General features: G+C 37.3%; 2 protein-coding genes across 17 annotated transcripts in view; one reads left to right on the forward strand and one right to left on the reverse strand.

The window, feature by feature from the left end:
* Hectd1 (HECT domain E3 ubiquitin protein ligase 1) overlaps nucleotides 1–21,508 on the reverse strand; it is an 86,084-nt gene extending 64,576 nt beyond the window's left edge. For all 16 annotated transcript variants that reach the window (XM_077799801.1, XM_077799802.1, XM_077799800.1 and 13 more), the window contains exons 1-3: nucleotides 21,420–21,508; nucleotides 19,892–20,052; nucleotides 5,862–6,096 (exon numbers count right to left, since the gene is read on the reverse strand). In XM_077799801.1, coding sequence (XP_077655927.1) covers nucleotides 5,862–6,096; nucleotides 19,892–20,031 — 375 coding nt within the window. In that variant the 5' untranslated portion in view covers nucleotides 20,032–20,052; nucleotides 21,420–21,508. The remainder of the gene's footprint in view (nucleotides 1–5,861; nucleotides 6,097–19,891; nucleotides 20,053–21,419) is intronic.
* The window catches only part of LOC113200596 (uncharacterized), a 30,257-nt gene continuing 26,566 nt past the window's right edge, over nucleotides 20,813–24,503 (forward strand). Inside the window, exons 1-4 of the mRNA XM_077800123.1 lie at nucleotides 20,813–20,828; nucleotides 21,028–21,274; nucleotides 21,368–21,978; nucleotides 22,335–22,447. Coding sequence (XP_077656249.1) covers nucleotides 20,813–20,828; nucleotides 21,028–21,274; nucleotides 21,368–21,978; nucleotides 22,335–22,405 — 945 coding nt within the window. The 3' untranslated portion in view covers nucleotides 22,406–22,447. The remainder of the gene's footprint in view (nucleotides 20,829–21,027; nucleotides 21,275–21,367; nucleotides 21,979–22,334; nucleotides 22,448–24,503) is intronic.

The raw sequence follows: 24,503 nt of genomic DNA on the forward strand, positions 1-24,503 counted from the left end.
ACTAAAAAATAAATATTAAAATATTTAAAATAATAAAAAAAAAAAAGAAACTTAGCAAGATGCTGTCTCAAAATTTTTTTTAAAGGGCTGGGGGTATAACTCAGTGGTAGAGGATGCCTAAGTTAAAGCCCTGTACCACACCAAAAAATAAGAAAATAATATACAAGCCTAATTTTAATTTGATAGAATCAAAGAAAACATAAATGTACTCTCCAAAATATATTAGTAGCCATATTAAAAAAGGTAAAATGACAAAACAATTATTTCAATAATAATTTTAATTTAACCCAATATAAACATGGCATCATCATTGGAACATATAATCAACTTAAAAACTTACTGATATATTTAACGTTTTTATGTGCTATCTTCAAAAATCACATGTATACTTTATACCTACAACACAATGGCAATTTGGAGAAGCCACATTTAAAATGCTCAAGCCATATTAAAGTTAGTCATATATGAGATTTCAATGATAAAACTTACATATGGCAAACTAATGAACTGTATGTAATTTAGCAAAAGGGTACAAGCTCTTATACATTAAAAAAATGTTGGGTAGCCAGGCACAGTGGCGCATGCTTGTAATCCCAGTATCTCAGGAGGCTGAGGCAGAAGGATTGTAAGTTCAAAGCCAGCCTCAGCAATTCCACAAGGACCTAAGCAACTTAGCAAGACTCTGTCTCAAAAAAAAATAAAAATAAAAACGACTGGGAATGTGGCTCAGTGATTAAGCACTCCTGGGTTCAATTCCCGGTACCAAAAAAAAAAAAAAAAAAGTTGGATAAATGCTAGCAATTACTATTGCTCATCATCCTCACACTTAATTTACGAATATCAGAACATCAAAACTCCACTTTCAAACGGCACAGCAATGCAAGCTTGTAATTCCAGCCACTCAGAAGGAGCAAAAGTTCGAGGCCAGTCTCAGCAATTTAGCAAGGCCCAAAGCAACTTAGTGAGACCCTATATATTAAAAAAAAAAAAAAAAAAAAAAAAAAAAAGGGCTGGGAATATGGCTCAGTGGTAAACACCTCTGGATTCAACCTCTAATACCAAAAAGTAAAATAAAACTCTACTTTTATTTTCTAAATTATGCTGTTTAAGGTGTTCAGGTACAACTAACAAGGTCCATCAATCTTAAAGGCATAACAGAAACTTAAGACTTTATCCAGTAGACAAGGAAAGTTTAAAGCTGAAAGATAATATAATCAAATTTCCAGCTAGTAAATGTAGAGAATGGGGTATGGAAAAGTTATTGGTAAATGCAAACATTCAAATATTTAACAGAAAATAACAGGAGAAACAAAGAGTAGAAAATAAACTAAAAAAGGATCTGATCATTAATTATCTGTGTGGTGAGAAGGAAAGGAAGTAAAAAGATCAAGTTTCTTGTCTTGAATGTCAGGGTGGAATTTAATGCCAATTAACAAAATAGGAGTTTACCTGCAGTGAAAGACAATGAGCTAAGACATCCAAAAAGAGATGTCCAGTAAGGCCTTGAATAAGAAGCTTAGAATTCAACAGTGGTCAAGGACAGAGATAAAAATGTGAGTATATAGAATAAATGGTATTAAAGTGACTGATAAGACTGCCATATATAGGCAGATATATGTAGTTTTAAGAAGTAAAAATGGGACTTTAGAAAATACTATAATTTAAGAATGAGTTAAATAAGAACCTGCAAAAAAAAAAAAAAAAGAGAGAGAGAAGGAAAAAAATAAAGCAGCGTGTGACAAAATCTAAAGGATAAAGTTTCAAAAAGAATGAAATGATGACTTATGTCAAACACTATCAAGATCCAAGATCCAGTAAGTTAAGGGTTGCAAAAAGTCCACAAAGTTTGATAACAGAGATGCTACTGATGATCATTCTCCCATAGTTTCAGGGGAGTTAAACAAGCACAAACTTAATTTTTGTGGACTAAATAGTGACTAAGTGTAAACCTCTTACTACTCTTCTTCCTAAGAGCATGACTATGAATAGGAAGAGGGCAGCTGAAGTAGAATCCACAGCCAAAGAAGAAGCTCCTGCTTTTTTTTTTTTAAGTAGCAGATTATCAATAATGGAACAGCCTCACATTATATGCCTTCCAATGTGATGCAATAAAAACTATGCAAAACACCAACACAGCAGGGTGCAAATAAATTTTTCAAATTGAAATTAACCATGAATAAGCAATCAAACAAATCTAGAATGTGGGAACATTACATAAAACAAATGGCCTGGACTCTGTAAAAAGGTGTCATGGGAAAAAGAGGAGAGCTGTTTGTTCTCCATTAAATGAGAATAAAAAGAGTAATGACAAAGTACAATGTGTAAATTTTGGATTTGCAATGTGTAAAATTTGCAATGTGTAAATTTCTGGCTATTTTTAAACCATAAAAGACATAGTGGGAACCACTGGGCTTAATAAATTGGAAATTATTTTTTACTGAAATACTGTTATTTATCAAAGATAGAATTATGTCATTATTCTGCAACTTATTTTCAAAGGATCAGTGAAAAATAAGGGAGGAAGGTAGGGGAGGGAATGAGAAGAGGACAAGGAATCTTCAAGTTAAACAAGAGAAAAAAGAGAAAAAAAAGTTAATTGGCAAATAAGATTTTTTTTTTTTAAGAGAGAGTGAGAGAGAGGGAGAGAGAGAGAGAATTTTAATATTTATTTTTTAGTATTTGGCGGACACAACATCTTTGTTTGTATGTGGTGCTGAGGATCGAACCCAGGCCTCATGCATGCTACCGCTTGAGCCACATCCCCAGCCCCAAATAAGATGTTAATCGTAACACTGTTTTTAACCGTAGGCTTAAAAATATTAGAAATCACCTGCTTGCCATTTGGTCCTGGGTTTGATCACCAGAACCCCTTCAAAAAATTATATAAATATATATGGCTATATACATATGTGTAATTATTATTATTTTAATAAATATAAAACAAAAATAACCGCCCCCCAGAAAAAAGAGAGAGAGACGGCTCAAGACTTCATTATATCCATCTGCTAGGAATAAAGAAACAACTAAAAAAAGAGTTTGAAAATATAGTTCAGTGAATAAGCAATGAAGTAAAATTTCAGATCTGGAAAAAACATGAAGTGAAGTGATGAATCCAAGGGAGGGCCAGGCACGGTGGCACATGCCTGTAATCCCAGCAGCTCAGGAGGCTAACGCAGCAGATGGAGTTTAAAGCCAGTCTCAGCAAAAGCAAAGCATTAAGCAACTCAATGAGACCCTGTCTCTAAATAAAATACAAATTAGGACTGGGGATGTGGCTCAGCTGCTGAGTGCCCCTTCAATTCCTGGTACAAAAAAAAAAAAAAAAAGAGAGAGAGAGAAAGAATAAAGGAAGAAAGCCTTAAGAAGGAATAGATCCCTCCTTCCTTTGAAGTTGTAGACAAAAGAGACACAAATCTATAGGCACAGAGACAGAAAATTCTGAAACATGGTCTAGAAGCTCCAGGTCCCTAGGATCCTTTCAAGGAATCTTCAAGTTAAACATGTCATAGTAATTCTACAGCGCTTTGTCTCTTTCGCTCTCATTCTCACATGAGTGTATGGTTGAATTCTCTAGAAGCTAAATAAGGTATGATACTGCACCAGATTGACTACAGAAGCAAATATAAAGATCTAGCTGACTTCCATTTAGCTATAGGTTTTTAAAGATATTTCCAAAATTGCCCAGCAATGATAGATAGTCTCTTACTTATTTTCATTTTCTTTTGGAAATAGTTAATTTTCATTAAAAACATGTTATGGGTGCTAGAATAGAAGTTCACTGGATTAGACAGGGGAATGAAGGGAAGGGAAGAGAGATGGAACAGGAACAACAGTAGAAGGAATTGGACATGACTTTCCTATGTTCATATATGAATACATGACCAGTGTAACTCCACGTCACATACAATCACCAGAAGTTATACTCCATGTACGTATGTCAAAATACATTCTACTGTCATATAAAGAAAGGAAAAAAATTTAAAATATATATGTTAACATGTAAAGAGCTTGTTATTTTAAGAGAAATCAATACTTAAAATTTCTCAAGTTTTTTTTTTGTTGTTGTTGTTGTTGTTGTTACTGGAATTGAACCCAGTATTTGTAAACCTTTGTATTTTAATTTTTAGACAGTGTATAAATTGCTTAGGGCCTCACTAAATTGCTGGGCTGGCTTTGAACTTCTTCCTGCCTCAGCCTTCTGAGTTGCTGGGATTAAAGGCATGCAATACCACACCCAGCTCTATTTAATATCTTTCTTTCTTTCTTTCTTTTTTTTGTGTGTGTGTGTATGTGTGCTGCTGGGGATTGAACATGCGAGACACTCTACCAACTGAGCTATATCCTCAGCCTGGATCTTAATATCTAACATGCTAAATATAGATATAATTACTATAAACAAAGGTTCCTGGGGAGCCTCAATCACTTAAGACTTGTAAAGGGAATCTGAGACCAAAAAAAAAAATCTTTGAAAACTGCTAACCTAGAGCATCAAGAATCATTTTTTAAAAAGTGTGAAGCCAGGAATCATAAAAAAAAAAGAATCATGGCAAGTTACACACTATAGTCCCAGCACTCAAGAGGCAGGACCTAAGACCAGCTTGGGCAATACAGTGAGACCTTACATGAATAGCAAAACAAAACAAAAATCAAAACAAAACAAAAATCAAAATGTGTTTACCAAGTAGTGCCAATAAATGACTAACCTAGTACTAATGCCTTTGAGCACTCTTAAATTCAGTTAGTCCCACAAGAAATTAATAGTTTATTCTGAAAAGAGTATAGAGGCCTTGAATAGTTAAATCCACAGGTTCTAGAACCAGACTTCCTGATCTTCAAATCTTGACTCTGCTGCTCACTACATGTATAATCTTTTGAGCAAGTTACTTAAACTCAGTATACTTGAATTTTTTCATCTGTAAAGTAGAAATTATGGCCAGGCACAGTGGTGCATGCTCAGTGGTAAAGCACTCCTGGGTTCAATCCCCAGTACCCGTTCTCCACCCCCTGCCAAAAAAAAAAAAAAAATGATATTATGGCACTTGGCTCATACAGTTTTGTGAAAACTAAATGAGTTAATATACATAAAAACGCTTAGAATAATGTCTGGAAGTGGTGGCAGTTTTTGATTATTGTGGCAGTCTGTTACTATTTTCATATAAAATAGCTTTAATTTAGCAAGGCACAATGGTGCACAACTATAATCCCACTGGCTTGGGAGGCTAAGGCAGGAGGATTTCAAAACCAGGCTCACCAATTTAGTATCTAAGCAACTCAGGGAGACCCTGTCTCTAAATAAAACATTAAAAAAGGGGTGAGGATGTGGCACTGTGGTTAAGTGTGGCTGGGTTCAATAGCCAGTTACCAAAAAAAAAAAAAAAAAAAAAAAAACCATGAATAACTTATCTCAATGTGTCTGTAATTATCAGAACTGAAGAAAGCTGAAGCAGCACATAAGAACATCTGGGTAGCCAGGTGTGGTGGCTCATGATTATAATCCCAGCAACTCAAGTGGCTGAGCCAGGAGTACCACAAGTTCAAGAACAGCTTCAACAACTTAGTGAGGCCCTAAACAACTCAGTAAGACACAATCTCAAAAATAAAAAAATAAAAAGGAATAGGAATATGAAGTTCAGTGGTAAAGAGCCCCTGGTTTCATCCTCAGTACCAAAACAAAATTAAAAACAAATCAAAGTTTTCATTCACAGGTAAGATTTCTTTTCCCAGCTGCCATACAGTTGTCATTTCCATTGTTCTCAATCACTCTCAATAAAGTAAGATAAATGATAAAGTTTTATCTTTTTAGGAAAATATACTTTTTACTCTCTAAATGATATTCAAATTGGCCAATAAATAATACTTACCTTCACACACTGTTCAGCTAAGTCTCTGCTGGTCCTGTTGTTAAGTTCAACTACAACCAAACGATTACAAAGTGCTTTTATAGCTCCATCTACCCCAACAATCCTTCGGGTGCATTCTGCAGATACATCCAGATAGTATGTTATGGCACGGGCTGTCACTTCTAACACATTGTCTGGAGCACTTTCATCAAGAAAAATTTTGCAGAGGGCTGGTAAGAAAGTGCGAGGAGGACATCTATAGTAAAAGAAATCATATCACATGTAGGATTACTAAACAAAATATTAACAAAATTATAGATAATAAACTATAACATACATTGTGTTCAATACTACCTGAATGTTTACTAGGTAATATGTTTCACATTGTTTTCACTTCCATTACAATCCTTCCATGCATATTTCATCATTGCTGAAAACATCAAGTAGTTTAAAGTAGTAACATTAACTTGAAACCATGTTTAAAACAATTCCTTATTCAATACTCAGCATCAACTGCTCTATAAAACCTTCCCTTAACTCCCCAGTTAAATGGTACTTTCAAGTTTCTAAAGCTTTTATGAGCAAGGAACACACTGTTTCATGTGTTACTTTATTTCCTTACTTAATATAAGAGTTGTTGAAAGCCAGAGACATTGTTCAGTTCATGTTTTATAGGAACAAGTACTGATTTGGGGCCTAAAAGATGAAAGTAAATCAGAAAACAGCTGTGTGACCTTTCTGAGCCTTTTCCCTCATTTGTATAGCAAATGTTTTATCTAATGAACACCTAATTTATCTGGTTATGAAGATTAAATCAAATCATATACTTAAAAACTCAGCTCCATATTTAACCCCACATTAAACTAACTTTAGCTTCCTTTCCCTACTTTGAACAGTCTAATGCCTATTACAAATCCTTGTGTAACACAGTTTTATCAAAAAACAAAACAAAACAAAAAAATCTGTGAAGTATCAAAGAGACTCTCTACATTTTATCAAAACATAAACAGTGGGCTGGGGAGGTGGCTCATGGTAATGTGCTCGCTTGGCATGCGAGGGACGCTGGGTTCGATCCTCAGCACCACATAAAAATAAAGTTTTGTCCACCAAAAACTAAAATATAAGTATTTTAAAAAAACAACAACCCATAAACAGTGGTAGGGTACTTGCCTAGCATGCATGAGGCATTGGGTTCAATCCCAGCACCATATAAACAAATAAAATACAGGCATAAAAAATAAAATAACATTATTACGTGATATCAAATACATTAACTTCTCTGTCTACACTAAAGTGTAACTATACAAAAATACAAAAGGTAATATAGCACAACAATTCAGTGAAATTATTTTCCTCCAATTTTTAGTGTACACAATTGAGTACCTCTCATACCTTTAGCAGCTTTAAAAAAAACTGTATGAATGGCAGACTAACTGAATTCTTTAATATCTTCTTAGACAATTTTTAACTAAAGGGGTTTGGCAGCAATAATATTGTCACAGAAGATTTTAGAAGACTTCTTTCATTCAATGACTAAGCAATCAATGATTAAACAGGTGTTTTTAATTAACCAGCAACAGGGCAACCTACAAAATAGTCACTTGTAATGTTTCTAAATCAGTAATTAAATTCTTTGAGGCCAAATTACAGGAATTCATCCCCTAGTTCTCAGGTAAGAGTACAAGACTGCTTAGCATATTTGAATCTTAAAGCACTATTGTTGTTCTTTACATATGTAGTAAATATCCGTGCTTAGATAGTAAATGGAACAGATGAGAAGAGATTGTGAAAGTTTTAATATTCAAGAGGCTGAGGCAGGAGGATCACAAGTTTGAGCCACATCCCAGCCCCTTTTATTTTTTATTCTGAAACAGGGACTCACTAAGTTACTCAGGGCCTCCCTAAGTTGCTGATGCTGGCTTTAAACTTGTGATCCTCCTGCCTCAGTTTCCTGAGTCACTGGGATTAAAGGCATACTGCTCCTGGCAGAAATGTAAATTCACTCATCTATGAAAATTGCCTCATTTTGATTAAAGCTTAAGTGAATTGTTAACCTATATGATGTATTTTCAGATTAGATAAGGCAGAGGGAAATGTATTTTAAGAAACCTATGATATAAGCACATTCCAAACATTATAATATTGAAGAGACAATTGTCAACCTGAAGATCCTGGAAGAAGACCAAACCACCATAAAGATCCTGTGATCTGCAATCAAAGAACTGAGTTCACCAGGCCAACATTAACTTCATCCTCACACACCTTCCCATGCTACCCCTCACAAAGTTTCCTTTTAAAAGAACAGCCCAAGACCCCAAAAGCACTTTTCACTCTTGAGATAACTGTATTCTGATCTGACAATGTGACTTCACCTTTTACTTTCTAATAAAACTCTACATCTCTGCTAAAACCTGATGCATCTTAGATTCTTTTCTGCAATGGTTCAAGAGGCAGGAAGGTTCAAGCAGAGGTTTTCTCTGCCTCTAGAGAGACTCCCTCAAACCCCCCTAATGGAGACACTGGAAGCTGAAAGATGTGGGAGGAAAACTTAGAAAAGAACTAGAAAGTGATCCCCCAATACAAGTTCCAAGTTCATGTCCATGATGCATTTATGAAGGATACATCTTTAAAAAAATAAAAATTAAAAAATTAAAGCCACACTTCACACACAAGATCCAGACTAAATCATGAGTTACAAATGTCTGAGTAGACCCAAACAGCACATTGAAAATTGAAATGACATTGAAACTACCACCCACAAAGGGCAAGAGAAAACTAGCAATCTAAACCTACCTAGGTTGATCACATACTAAAACCAAAACCAATAAACATTCTCCGGAGGATTTGATAAAACAGGTTTCATACTATAATATTCCAAATGTCTAGGATTAAATTCAGAAAAAATACGATCATGTCAAAGAAAAAGATAGTCAACAGATGTAAGCCAAAGACAATTCAGATACAAGAATTATCACATAAGACTTTAAATCAAATATAACTATCGTACATGAGATAAATGTGAGCATTCATGAAACAAATTTTCAACAAGAAATAAAGTATAGGGGGCTGGGGATGTGGCTCAAGCGGTAGCGTGCTCGCCTGGCATGCGTGCGGCCCAGGTTAGATCCTCAGCACCACATACAAAGATGTTGTGCCCGCCGATAACTAAATAAAATAAATATTAAAAAAAAAAGAAAAAAGAAATAAAGTATAAAAGATAATCAAACAAAAATTAAAGAAAAAAAAATTCAGGGGATGGAGAAGTAGTTCAGTGGTAGAACACTAGCCTAGAATGTGGTAAGCTCTAGGTTAGATCCTTAGCTCCACAAAAACAAATGAAATACACAATTTGCAAGAAAAATAAAAAAACATCAACAGTTGGTCTCAAAATCGGAATTAAGACGAACAGATAAGAGTCAGTGAACGTGAAAACAGATCAGTAAAACTTATCCAAACTTAAGAACATAGGGGAGGGCTGGGGATGTGGCTCAAGCGGTAGTGCGCTCGCCTGTCATGCGTGCGGCCCGGGTTCGATCCTCAGCACCACATACAAACAAAGATGTTGTGCCCGCCGAAAACTAAAAAATAAATATTAAAAAAAAAAGATGTTGTGTCTGCCGAAAACTAAAAAAAAATGAATATTAAAATTCTCTCTCTCCCTCTCTGCCTCTCTCTCTCTCACTCTCTCTTTAAAAAAAAAAAAAAAAAAAGTACTTGGAAAAAAATAAAAATAATCCCAAGTCAGACTAGCCCAAAAGAGAAGATAAAAATGACCAATATCAGTATAAACAGGGGATTTATCATTACCAATGCTACAGATATCAAAAGGATGAAAAGGAATTTCACAAATTCTATGTCCATAAATTTTGATTTAGATTAAACAGACTAATTCTACTAATACTCAAGAAGAATAACCTGAATAGTCATATGTCTATGACACACTGAATTAACAGCAAAAACATTCAAAAATATAAAACTTATTTAGATAAATAAATCCTAAAGATTGTGCTTTTGGTGTTTCTACAAATAAAATATGTACCTATCAAAGATCACAAAGATTTTCATATATTTTCTTAATTTAGAGTTTTATAGAGTTCTAGCTTTTATCTCTATGTTGGATTTTGAGTTTTTGTATATGGTATGAGTTATGGATAAAAACAAATATTTTTGTATGTAAATACAAAAATATATATTATATATATACTCCCCACTTTCAACTACCATGTTTTTTCCAGAAATTACTTGGACTTAGGCTAAGATTTCACAAGACTAAAAATAATATGAAGATTGGTGTTTTATTTTATTTTTTTGTCTTTGAAGTACTGTAGATTGTACCCAGGGGCCCCCTACCACTGAGCCTTTTTACTTTATTTTAAGACAAGGTCTATCTAAGTTGCCTAGGCTGGCTTCAATCAAACAATCTTCCAGCCTTGGCAACCCCCATCAGTTAGGTTTATAGGTGTTCACCATGAACCCAGCTCAACTTCATTTTGGTTTTGTTTGTTTTAAATAAAGGGCATGCTCTACAGTAGATATAGTTTATTGAATACAATATGTAAATGGGACACTGTTAAAAAAAACTAAAACACATTTTAACTGAAAAAATAAATAAATAAATCTGGTTGCTTGAGGATAATAAATCTTTTAATACATTTCAATTTTTATTTCCATTTTTTTATCTCTGCTCAGCCTTTTTTCTGTATTGCTAAGCTGAAAACTCCTGCTTTAGCAGTTAAAAATGATTGTTTTACCTCTCAAACAGAAAAGGATAAGAGATACATTAAGTTCAATCCCAATTGTGTATAACTTGCTTTTCTCCAATGAAAACACACATCAAACCTGACAATTCATTCAACACCTATCTACTGAATGGGTTCTCATGTTAAGTACTGTCCAGGTATTAGGGGCAGGACATAAAGATGAGTAAGATACAGTGCTGGGCTTTTTTTTTTTTTTGGTGGGGGGGGCAGTAACTGGAGAATGAAGTCAGGGGTGCTTTATCACTGAGTTATATTCCCAGTCCCTTTTTTTTTTTTTTTTTAACTTTGAGACAGGGTCTCCTTAAAATGGTAAGACTGGCCTCAAACTTATAATTTTACTGCCTCAGCCTCCAGAATTTGTGCAACCATGCCCACCCAGTGCTAGACTTTTGAAAAAGAGTCAAAAGTCTGACACAGGCAACAATTATATGAAATATATACACAAATTGCTCTAAGACATAATATTGTATTTATACAGAAGAATGCAGGAGTTAAGAACCTATCTCCCTTGGGGCTGGGGATGTGGCTCAAGCAGTAGCGCGCTCGTCTGGCATGCGTGCGGCCTGGGTTCCATCCTCAGCACCACATACAAACAAAGATGTTGTGTCTGCGAAAACTAAGAAATAAAATATTAAATTTCTCTCTCTCTCTCTCTCTCTCCCCTCACTCTCTCTTAAAAAAAAAAAAAAAAAAAAAAAAAAAAGAACCTACCTCCCATAAACTTTCACTGCATTTTTCCTTTTGAGACTAGAACAAAAGTTTTGGGTTTTATACTTTTTCGGGGACAGACTTTGGCAATCTTAACAAAAACTCCCTGAAGTTCATCATCTATGAACCCCCCAGAGTCCTAGGTTAAGAAATCTGAAAGAAAACATTTCTTATTTTAAGCACTTCCCTCTGCTATCCATTGAAAAGAAGCACATACACAGTTGCTCTTTACAGAAATTATTCATTTAACTTTTCAGAATCATATATTTGATTTATTAGTGAACATTCCCTATCTAGGGGATAATCAGTTGGTAGGGCTAATCAACAAATATAATTTCATTTCCCTGTTACTCTGTCATTAGATATAAGAAAACAGGGTTGAGAATTGACCTCTTACTAATATTCAACACAACTGCCCTTTCTTCTCTTGAATCACTTTCTTTCCTGTGTTGACATGTGCCTTGATGATGCAAAAGCAATGGTGGCTAAAACTGCTGGTGCCTAAATCCAGGCAGTAGCACTCTAACTGTACTACTAGTAATTATACTGCTCACTGCCAAGAACTGGCATGGGGGAAAAAATCTAGTTTCAAAGAAAAACCTTGAAGCATAGAATTATTAATTTTTACAAAATCTCAACCCTTAAACATGTATCATTTTTAGTATTTTACTCAAAGAAATGAAAAATAAACACAAAGCACTTCTGCAAACCAAAGAACAATGCCGGTGTCAAGGAAAAGTACAACTGTTTGAGAGCTGAAGTAGCAGCTTTTTTCTTACATTATTTTATTTTTATTGAAAGAACAGACTGTGATTATTCAGACTTAGGTATCTGACAAACATTTTCTCAAAAATTAATGAAGAATGGCTTTCGAGTAAAACAACTGACAGTACTAGTTGCTAATGATAACATTCAAAGTTTCATACAAAAATTATAATTTTGAGAAATATATTTGCCATCAAGAGATAAAGTATCCCAAAAGAGACTTATCTGGCAAGATCAACAGTCATGATTACACATGTTTTTTTTCAATATTTATTTTAATATTTTAAATATTTAATATTTAATTTAATTTTTTAATATTGTGTAGTTGAACACAGTATCTTTATTTTATTTATTTATGTTTATGTGGTGCTGAGGATGGAACCCAGGGCCTCTCACGTGCGAAGCGAGCACTCTACCACGGAGCCTCAACCTCAGCCCCACAAATATGAGCTTTTGATACCAAAGAATAATATATGTCAACATTTGGAATACCTGTATAACTTGGTGGACCAATATTTTCCACATGACCAATGAATGATTTTACAAAATTAAAAATGGGGCCGGGAGTGGTGGTGCATGCCTATAATTCCAATGACTCAGGAGACAGAAGTAGGATGATCACAACTTTTTGAGATCAGCCTCAGAAACTTAGTGAGGCCCTAAACAATTTAGCAAGACCCTCTCTCTAAATAAAAAAGGCTGGGGATGTGGCTCAGTGGTTAAGCATCCCTGGGTTCAAGCCCCATTATATTAAAAAAAAAAAATTAAATATGGGTAAGTCATCCACTCTATAAAACAGACCAACAGATTTTAGTATCAGAGAGCACAAATAAGTTCATTGATATATCAGAACCCACATTATAATTAAAATTTAAGCAACTACTACTTGTTGCATTTTGTTATGGTATCAAAAAACACCAATAATTATGTAAAAAAATTATAATTCCAAATACATCTGTAGAGTAAGTTTTTTTATGCATTTCAATCAGAACAACATGATGCAATGTACTAAATGCACAGCAAGAGAATCCAGTTATCATTCACTGAAGGAAATGCTAAAGAACTTTGAAAAATTAATTAATGCCGTTCTTCTCCCAGATCTTTTATTTGAAAGTAGTTACTTTCACAAATGATGTTTATGTTAACATGTATGGGGTTTATTATTTTTTACATAAATTAATAATTTTTTTAAATTTCCCAGACTAAATTTGAACCTGATAAATATAGTAGTAGACACAGTCGACATAAACAAAAGTTCTTCAGGATCCACAATATTTTTTCAGACCCTAAAGAAGTTCTGAGACAAACAAGTTTAAGAATTATAGTCCATGGGGCTGGGGTTGTGGCTCAGTGGTAGAGTGCTTGCCTTGCATGCGCGCGAGGCACTGGGTTTGATCCTCAGCACCACATGAAATAAATAAATAAAGGTATTGTGTTCCATCTACAACAACAACAACAAAAAAAACACCAAGAACTATAGTCCTAGTGGAGATGAAGTTCAATAGGAGAGTACTTGTCCAGCACACACAAAAACATAGATTTAATCCCCACCCCAAAAAGAATCACTGCTCTAGTCCTCCATTACATTCCATGACCACAATTAACCCCCAGAAGCCCTTGACTCAAAATTCTTCTTTGATTCAGGCCTTATTTCCAATTTCCACACTCATTTATAAAATTGTTTACTCAACACCACTGAGATGTCTCAAACATACTTTATACTGAATATGTCCAACTCCAAACGCATGATCATAGTCCCTCAAAACATGTATTATGGTATTCTCTCAATGAACAGCACCATCATCCACTATCCATGATACCTTCTTTCTTACTCTTTTATACCCAATCATTCCTTGAAACTTCTTTTACCTTTTAAATCTTTCTCAAATCAATCCATTTCATTCTACCTTTATTACAACAATCCTCTTTTCTGGTTCACAGTCTGGTTCAAATCTACAAGCATCTGTTCTTTGTTTCTAACTTCTCCCTCCTAACCCCACCCTAGTCTTGTTTCTTCCCCAGGGCAAGTAAAGTAATTGTTTTTAATTACCACTGAGCAACATCCCCATCCACCCCCTCCCCAATTTTTTTGAGACAGGGTTCCACTAAATTGCTGGGGATGCACTCAAACTTGCCACCCTTCTGCCTCAGCTCCCTAGTTGCTGGGATTACAGGGGTGCACCATGTCCAGCTAAATTAGGTTTTGAAAAGAGATTTCAGCCAGGTGTGATGGCACAAGTCTGTAATCCCAGCAACTTCAGAGGCTCAGGCAGAAGGATCCTGAGCTCAAAGCCAGCCTCCGCAACTTAGTGAGGCCCTTATCAACTTAGTGAGACCCTGTCTCTAAATAAAACAAAAAAAAGGGCTGGGAAGGTGGCTCAGTGGTTAAGCACCCTGTGTTCAATCCCCAGTACCCCCCCCCAAAAAAAGGACAGATTTAAGGGCCAGGGATATAGCTCAGTGGTAGTGTGCATACCTAGCATGTGGAAGAACCTGGGTTAAATTTCAGGCACCCCCACTTCCCCCAAAAAAAACAGAAAAATAAATTTAATCGAATGATTCACTCATTTAATATTTCAATGCCTCCCAATGTTCTTAAAATAAAAGCAAAAGTTTTACTTAGTATATACAAAAGACTTGCCAAATCTTGCCCCTACCCTTTTAGGGAAGCTCTCCAGCAACCTTTCCTGCTTTCTCCAAGTTCTTCAATTACCCTTCTTATCTCCTTCTGATTTCTAGGAAAAAATACTTTCTCAAAAATCACTTTTTCGAGGCGGGATGGTGAGCACCTATAATCCTAGTGAACAGAGAGGCTGAGGCAGGAAGATTGCAAGTTCAAAGCCAGCCTCAGCAATTTAGTGAGGCCCTAAGCAATTTAGCAAGACCCTGTCTCAAAATAAATTTAAAAAGTCTGGGAATGTGGTTCAGTGGTTAAACACCTCTGGGTTCAATAGCTGGTACTCCGACTACTCCCATCTCTCCAGGACCTGACCCTGCTACATGCTGTCACAGCAACCTTAACTTTTCTTTCATGGCATTTATCACAGTTTGGAACCACAACTGTTTCTATAAGTATTGAAAATCTGTGTTAGCTATTAGACTATCAGTCACCATAAAGGCAGAGCCTCTATCTATTCTGGTCATCTCTGTATCTCTGACATCTGAAATAAAGTAGGAAGGCAATTTAGAAGATTAAATCATTTCTTGCTGTTACAGGTATTTTTATATTTTAGTGTAAACATAACAACAGGAGATTTTCAACACTGTGTTCAACAGGTTTGGAATCCACAATCAAGAGAGACTACCTTGAGATACATCTCAAAGGATACACTAGAAAATGACTAATGGTGGTTTTCTCTAGTGAGGGAAACCAAGTAACCAGGAGACTAGAAAAGTGAAAAAGACTTTGTTGTACATCCTTTTATGATCCTGAGATTAAGTAGAATTATTTTTTTTCAGTATTATTATTTTTTAAATGCAGACTTCTAGTACCTAAAAGCACTATCCCTAATATTCCACTTCCTAAATCTTCTGAGAAATTCTTGAATTCCTAGAAGGCACATTTGAAATTACATTATCTGAAAATTTAGGAGCAGGATGTACAAATGCCCAGGATGTATTACTTAACAATACATGTGATGAACACCTATTTTGATGTAAATGCAAAAGTACTCATTAGCTAATAATTCATGATACACTTTGAGTCCAATGATATATCACAGATGAAAGCAAAAACAAAGTTTGATTTATTTTTCTTTCTGGAGCATTACCTCGATAAATTCAAGCATTAATAAGGACTGTATACGGGCTGGGGTTGCAGCTCAGTGGTACAGCACTTGCCTCACACATGTGAGGCCCTGGGTTCGATCCTCAGCACCACATAAAAATAAATAAAATAAAGGTATTGTGTCCAACTACAAATAAAACATAAATTTTTTTAAAAAATTTAAAAATAAGGACTGTATCATCACAGAAAACTATATTCCTTAATTCCAAAAGGACTGTCAAAACTGGTACCAACTAGGCATGGTGGTGCACACCACTGACTGGGGAAGCTGAAGCAGGAGGATCACAAGTTCAAGGCCAGCTTTAGCAATTTAGCAAGGCCTGAAGGAACTCAGCAAGACCCGGTTTTAAAATAAAAAAATAGAAGGGACTGGGAATGTGGCTCAATGGTTAAGCTCCCTTGGGTTCAATCCCTGATATAATAATAATAAAAAAAAATTGATACTGAAAAAAATGGAGAGCCATGAACAATACTACATTAAGGGGGAAAAAAACACTTAACTATTATATGAACAGCAATGTCAGGCTTTTGTATTATTCCATTTAATTTTCACAAAACCCTGCAAGAATGAGGAAGCAAGTTTGAAAGGCAATATACAATTATTCAGCAGTAAAACTGAATGAACCTAGGTCTATCCCACTGCAAAGGTGATTGTTGCTCTACACACCACCTGCCTTTTCTAGCTAAACAGATGTATACTTAATACAAGCTAACCAGGCAAAAATGTATCTGAATATATGAGCATCTTTTTTTTAACTAGGCTATCTGCCTTATGAAATCAAATTGATATGGAAGATTTTCAGCAACATTCAAAATATGAATATCATCTTGCTTTATTCACCTGCCTTATTTGTTCACTATTAAAAAGAAATTTAAGTCTCTCCAAAATTTATCAGTTTCAAGAAATAAAGTGCCAAAATAAATATTTAAATTAGATATTTATCAATAATGATATCAGTGGGTAGCCCACTTAAAACACTTTTCACATATTGGCACATGCCTGTAATTCTCAGAAGGCTAAGGGGAGGATCTGGAGTTTGAGCCCAGACTAGGCAACACAGCAAGACCCCCATCTCAAAAAAATACAAAAACAAGAAAAAAAAAAAAAAAAGGAAACCAAGACAATTTTTCCTTGTAGCAAGAAGATACTGCTGCAGAATAATGAGAGCAAATTACAGTTAAAAAAACTGTCGCTGGGCATGGTGGCACACACCATGCAGTTCAGGAGGCTGAGACAGGGGAATTGCAAGTTCCAAACCAGCCTCAACCTACGCAGCAAGGCCCTAGCAACTCAGTGAGACCCTGTCTCTAAATAAAATACAAGAAAGGGCTGGAGATATGTGGCTCAGTGGATAAGCGCCCCCTGGATTCAATTCCCAGTACCAAAAAAAAAAAAAAAAATTATACTAAATATGAACAAAGTATGAAAGAGAAAACAGAAATAGTAACAGTTGTTATGTTTTACTTTTAAAAATTTCCTTTAAAAATACCTTCAGGGCTGGGGTTGTGGCTCAGCGGTAGAGCGCTCGCTTAGCATGTGCAAGGCCCTGAGTTCCATCCTCAGCGCCACATAAAAATAAATAAATAAAATAAAGGTATTGTGTCCAACTACAACTAGAAAATAGATATTTTTAAAAATAAGTAAAAAATAAAAATAACAAATACCTTCAAATATGATAACATTTAGGGGGGTGAGGTTTAAGGATTGAACCAGAGGCACTTTACCACCACATCCCCAGTCTTCTATTTTTCTATTTTTGGAACACGGTCTTGCTAAATTGCTAAGCATCTCACTAAGTTGCTGAGGCTGGCCTTGAACTTGCAATCCTCCTGCCTCAGCCTCCCAAGTGGCTAGAATTATAGGCATGCATAAACCATCCCCAGCCCATGACTTTTAAAAATACCTCTATTGGAATATATGAATACTCAAAACTCTTCTCTCTCTCTCTCTCTCTCTCTCTCTCTCTATGTCTCTCTCTCTTTCTTTCTTTTGTACTGGAGATTGCACTCAGGGACACTCAACCTCATCCCCAGGCTATTTTGTATTTTACTTAAAGACAGGGTCCCACTGAGTTGCTTAGCACCTCGCTTTTACTGAGGCTGGCTTTGAATTTTCGATCCTCTTGCCTCAGCCTTCTGAGCTGCTGGGATTACAGGCTTCCGCTACTGCACCCAAACTATTCTTTGCTAGAGAATAAATGTTCCTTTGACTAGCAAAGAAAGCTGTTTTCTTTTGAACTATGAAAAAAATCCTACTTGTAAACACCTTTTACAAAGACAAGAAGAAAGGTATCTGTGGAACTTCAGTGTGTTTTCTGCTACAAAAAGTGAATGGTTCAAAGAGTAAAAATCTTTTGTAATGGTTGATGTCTCAGGAATAAGCTGGATATTCAATGTTTTGGGGAAGTTTTTAGTCTAAATTAACAATCAGTAAAGTATTTTGTTTGTTTACTGTATCCCTGCTGTTTTTGCTATCCTCCTGCCTCAGCCTACCAATCTGCTGGGATTATAGGCATGAGCCACTGCATCTGGCTCCTGTTCTGATTTTAAAACTCCAGATTTTGTTTAAAAAAGAAAAAAGCTCTACTTTTCTATAATCTTGCCAAAACAGGTGTCAACAGGGGGTGAAATTATTTTTATGTATAAATTTTAAAAATAGCTAAAATAAATTGACCACTAATTGATTTTCATTTTTATTTTTTAATCAAAATAATATTGTTTTAACAACAACCAATAAGTATTTACAACTCATAAGAGAAAATAATTAAAGATACGATGTCATTTGAAACGTAAGTTCATTCCTTATGTTTATATATAACTCATTCACCTAGCATGTAAGAGGCTCTGGGTTTAATCCTTCACACCACAAAAAAATCTAAAAGAATAAAAATACTTCAATTTAACAAGAAATGTAGTCTTTATTCCCACCTCAAATTTTAGGTCAAAATCTCAAATATTTTCTACTAATTTACCTTAGGATAACACTAAAATAAAGAAACATCAGTTTTTTTGATTACTTATTATTAAAATTCAGAACTGTAAGTACAAATTAAACTGTAAAAAACAAGCATGTTCAACACTCAGAAGAATGGTTCATCTGGCTAGACCAGCATCCATTTTATAAGAGAAAAAACATGATTTTTAAAAAATTTTTCTTTAGTTGCAGATGGACACAATATCTTTATTTACTTATTTTTACGTAGGCTTAGGATCGAACCCAGTGCCTCACGTGTGTGACACAGGCACTCTACCACTGAGCTACAGCCCCAGCCCAGAAAAATATGACTTTAATGGCCCATCTACTAATGAATCCTCTTTCATATTTTTGCAGACATTCTGTTATAACCTCTGAATAAAACTGTTTAAACACTCCAAAATGTTTTTACTATTCCAAAAAGTATATTCTATGTTTTAACTTCTAATTTATGCCTTCCCAAAATGAAATTTATAAACAAATAATCTGCATGAACAAAAGTACAACGTCATATGACTTTAACACCAATGAATGGGCAGCTCAAATCATGTTCAAAATTGGGGTTGGGGCTGTAGTTCAGTGGCAGAACGCTTGCCTAGTATGTATGGGGCACTGGGTTTGATCCTCCGAACCACATAAAAATAAACAAATAAAAGCATTTTGCCTGTTTACAATTAGGAAAAAAAAAACATTTCACTATCATTTCTCTTATTTTGTCAGTTTCTCACTACAAAAATACCTTTAAAGATAAATATTTGTATTCTCCCAAGTTTGACATTTTTTAAATGAATCAACCAAGCTTTCAGTTAATATTAGTATTCCCAATTCCCATTTGTTCAACAAATATGTATTTGCATAATCATAATCATTGTTACCACAGTAACCATAATCCTCACCTACCACTTTTAATTTCTCAGAAGAGTGTAAAAACAAAGCTACAGAAATTTCTGAAATGTTTTAAAACTCCTAGAAGTTTCTATCCAAACTGAAGTTAACAAATGGTTGAAAAAAGATTTCACTACAGCAACCCTAGAGAAAGATGAAGGAATGAACTTACGTTTCAAAACAACGATCCACGTTGTCTGACATCAAAAGCAGCATGCATAGCTGTTCAAGGGCTATTAGTTGCATGTCCCTTTCATCTCCTTGTCCCATCTGTAGCCATTCCAGCAATGTATCCGGATCCACATCTGCCATGTTTTTTTAAAAGCCTCTTTGCTTAAATTAAAAAAAAAAAAAAAAAAGTGGGGGGGTCACTTAAAGTCCAGGACTCATCAGATTAGTTTAATTATTTTTCTTTTATATCTAACTAAATCAAGTTTTCCTGGTGTTCACCAAGGAATTAAAAACCCTACATAAGTTTAGATACAGTGCTTACTGCAGTTTTCAACTTTCCCTTATTCCTCGGTTTACATATTCAGATATACTAAACAAAAACCAGTTTTGCACAAAAGTATAAGCTGATTAGGTAGCTGCTTAACTAGAAACCAGAGCTGTCCCTGTCAAAGACAGTCAAACATCACTTATGTATGTTCCAAAAGGCAGAGAATACCTCCAAAAGTTTTTTTTTTTTTTTTTTTCCCAGCAAACTTCTTTCCCCACTTTCCATCCAAATCTAAGTTTCAGGCAAGGATCAGGTGCAGTACTTTTAAAGGAGTTTCTAAGCATTTTGATCCAACGCCCTCTCAAAACGAGTTTCTCCTTTTAAATTACCTCCAATTTCACAAATTCTGCTAATTTCTCATTTTAATTATTCCTGTTTTAAATCAACCTATGAATAAAAAACTGGTTAGGAATTTTCGACTTGGCAAACTGTTCCTGAAAAGTTCAAAAAGAAATGTTAAAAGCAAATGCAAGGAATTAACAGGTTACGAATCAGAATATAGGCCAATCTGCGGCCCTCTTTCTCCATCCCCCTAAGATAGGGCAACTGGTTTAAAAAAAAAAAAAATCGAGAAACAACCCCAACAGGCAAGCCATGACAAAAGCTCTTCGTAAGCGCCCTGACCAGACGACAGCTTTGGGTCCCACGTAATCTGGCTGCGGCTGGGGGAACCAGGAACCAAGTGGCGAGTCGCGGTGGACACCCAACGGCGGCGACCACCAGGGTTGACCCAACATCCCTGGCCAGGACCAACCTGACGCCGAGAGGCGTAGGCACTAAACCCCGCTAAGTTAGCTACCTGTGTCTAGGAGGGGAAGTTCTGGAGAAGAAGCAAGCCTGCGTGCTCAGGGGTAGAGCGCCGAGCCCCGCAGGGCAGCGGGTCTCCAGAGAGCGGCGCCCGGAACTCCCGGCGGCTCGACAGGACGTCCCTAATCCCCGCCGAGTGGCGGACCCTTCTCAAGGGCAAGGGGAGCTCGCCATGGGCTCCGGAGTGTGCCAGGCGGGCCCCGCCGCCCGCATGGTCAGGGGAGGGGAACAAAGGGGCCAAGCCGGAGAGTAGGCAGCAGCCCGGCCGACCTCACCCGGCGCCGGGGTCCCGTTCCTCGCCCGCCGCTGGGCGTCCGGGATCCCGGCCCCAGGCCCGACCAGGACCTCCCGACGGCCGGAAGCGCTCCAGCCTACCCTTACCGCAGACTCTTACCCTAGCTGGTCCTCCCAAACCGCTCCGGTCCAGCTCCAAGCAGGCCGCGGGCAGAGCCAGGCCCGGCCGCGGCCCTCGAGTTCCCAGGAAGCCGCAGGCCGCGCAGGTCGAGCCGGGCAGGCGGCACAGGAAAAGCCGCGTCTCGTCCCTCCCCTTCCTCCGCGGGGACCTGGTGACAGGGCGGGGAGAGGTTTCTCTGAGCCGCAGCAGCCAGAGCAGGTCCCGTCTCCGGCACGCGGCTCCTCAGGCCCTGCAATTCAGAGGGAGGCCCGCGCAGTGCTGCCGGCGGCCGTGGCGGGGGGAGGCCGCGTCCATCGCGATCCGGGAGGGGGAAGGGTCGAGCGAGTGTCGGGCGGGGAAGCTGCTGAGGGCAGGCTAGCCCGGCGGAGGCGGAGCGAATCTACCCAGCCGGTGGCTACCCCACGAGCGGCCACCTGGGGCGCTGCGGAGGCGCCAATGGGAGCGCCGGGCGGCCGGACGCTCTCACCCCGCGGCCTCGGGCTGTCTACTATGGCTCTCCTATGGTCCGCCCTGGCACCCTTCTCGCTTCGCTGTCAATGTGAGCGTGCCCCAGCACCCCGCGCACACTCGTGCACGCACGTTCGCCTTCCTTTGCACTATGTCTAGCACTTCGCGTGCTCCTGCCGTAGGCCCCAGCGTAGTAAGGCAGGGCTGTGGCTCAACCCGTCCCCGGCACGGCTTCCGCTCAGGCGACCCGCACCCGGCCACGAGCATCCCTGGCCCCGGCCACCCCTCCCCGTGCACGGAAGTGCGTCGCGTGAGGAAAAGCGCCTCCCCTGGATCTTGGGAGGCAAACCGCCCTGCGGTTCTCCGGTTCTCCAATTGAAACCCTTTCTCACAACCCTGATAAATAGGTATTTTATTACCGAGTACGTTATTTTCTTCATTTGACAGATGAGGGGACTGAGGCTCCAAGAAAGCGAGAATTCAGGCCCGATGTCGTCCCCAGTAAGCAGCAGCAATGAGGTGGACTTTCGGCTCCATTTCCTGTGGCTTGTGGTCACAAGGTACTTCCATGGTTATTCCTTTCAAACTTAACTTCACTCTCATTGAAAATAAAATATTCCTACCTCTAGGACTCAATTGGAGAAATTAACTGAATATGGATTTTTTTTAATCAAATAAATTCTCTTTATTTGTGAGATAAGTAAAGCTAAGCTAGAGTCTTACTATACTCTTACTTTTTAGTCTTTTAAACAAACAACAACAAAAAAGAATATTTCACGCTAATATTTGAGACACAGAAGAGCTGCAGTGTATGCTTAAAGAAACAGTATTTTGAAAATTAGATTAGCACTTCAGATACCTGTTTATGTCCAACTGTCACAGGTGATAGTCCCCTAGATCTCCTATTGACAAATAAAATAAAGGGAACATGACAGAAGATTCAACTATCTTGATACAATTACCACACATTAGAACAATTATTTAGAAGCCATGAGTATGAGTTGGAGCTGCTGTTGTGGGGGTGGGGAGAATCTTCAAAGCAGGAAGTGGCATGCAGTCCTTCTGGACCTTGAAGAATGGTTTCAATGCGGACACTTGAAAAGGTGCCTTTTGCGTTGGTAGTCTGAGGAAGAGGATCCCTGTCCCCGGTAAAAAGTTTGGACTCTAGTATGAAGAGCCTAGAATGCAGATGCAGAAATTAGGCTGTGCTAAGCAACAAGTTCTGGACTAGAAAACTGGAAAAATTAGTCTTAAGAGGATTTGTATGGCCAGAGTGTACAGAATGGCTAAAGGGAACTACCTAAACAAAGAGATTAGCTGGAAGGTTGTTGAAATACTCTACAGTGAAGAAAAGGAAGTCCCAGTTATTGAAGAATGGAGAAGTTTACAACTAAAAATTATTTTAAAAGACTACATATTAGACTTAAAGATTAACTTTTTTTTTTCATGGTACCAGGTACTGAACCTAGGGGCTCTGTACCACTAAACTACATCTCCACCCCTTTTTATTTTTTGAGACAAGATCTCACTAAATTGCTGAAGATGGCCTCAAATTTTCTCTCCTCCCTGCCTCTCAAATTCCTGGGATTAGAGGCTTCCATTACCTCAATGTCAAATGATTAACTTTAATTTTTTTTAACTCTTTACCTGTAGAGAGGACCTAGAAGCTAGGAAAATGGTGATCTACTAACAGAAAAATTAGGAAGACTAACCTATCCCTTAACTAAGTTTTTAAAATGCTATTTTCCTCTATTCCCACCCATTTCCTGCCCCAAAGATTAATAACTATAGTGCATTTTCATAAGCCTTATCAAAAGAATACTGTGACTTTTGATGTGCTTTTTAAAGAATTCCAAAATATATATATATATATATATATATATATATATATATAAAATTTTTTGTGTGTGTGCTATTGGTTGAAGCCAGTGCCTTGCTCATGTGCCTTGCTCATGTGCTGTATCACTGAGCTACACCCCCAGCCCATGTTACTATTTTAAATTCAACATGAAAAAAATTCAAACATAAGACCCCAGGACAAGAATATTAAAGAAAAGTCCTGAAGAAAACAAAAGATACAGATCAAATTAACATGCTAATATTTCACCTTGACGCCAAAGATCTAAGAATCATGAATATTTAGAATTACTCTGTGCCAGGCACAGTGTAAGGCAGGCCCAGTAAGTCACAGACCTCATCAGACTGTAAAAAGTCTACAGGAAGATAGATGTAAACATAATCCTGTCTCCCTTCTCATAGTGCTTATTACATATTATCAAGTACACTGGAAACATCATGAGATAGGTAATAGTACCTTGAAAGACTTCAAAAATAACATGGCTAGTGAAGTGGCACATGACTATTATCCCAGCAACTCAGGAGGCTGAGGCAGGAGGATTGCAAGTTAAAAAACAGCCTGGGCAGTTTACTAAGAACTTGTCTCAAAAAAAATTTTTTTAAAGGGATGGGAATTTAGCTCACCCCTGGGTTCAATCCTTTGTACCACAAAAAAAATGAAAGAAGATGTATGAACTAGAACTCAAATGTTGAGTCAGAGCTGGCCAGATACTAGGATGACCATGTGGAGAGACCTAGAGGTGTGTTGAAGACTCCTTC

This window comes from Urocitellus parryii, chromosome 6, assembly GCF_045843805.1.
Source record: "Urocitellus parryii isolate mUroPar1 chromosome 6, mUroPar1.hap1, whole genome shotgun sequence".
Classification (NCBI taxonomy): Eukaryota; Metazoa; Chordata; class Mammalia; order Rodentia; family Sciuridae; genus Urocitellus; species Urocitellus parryii.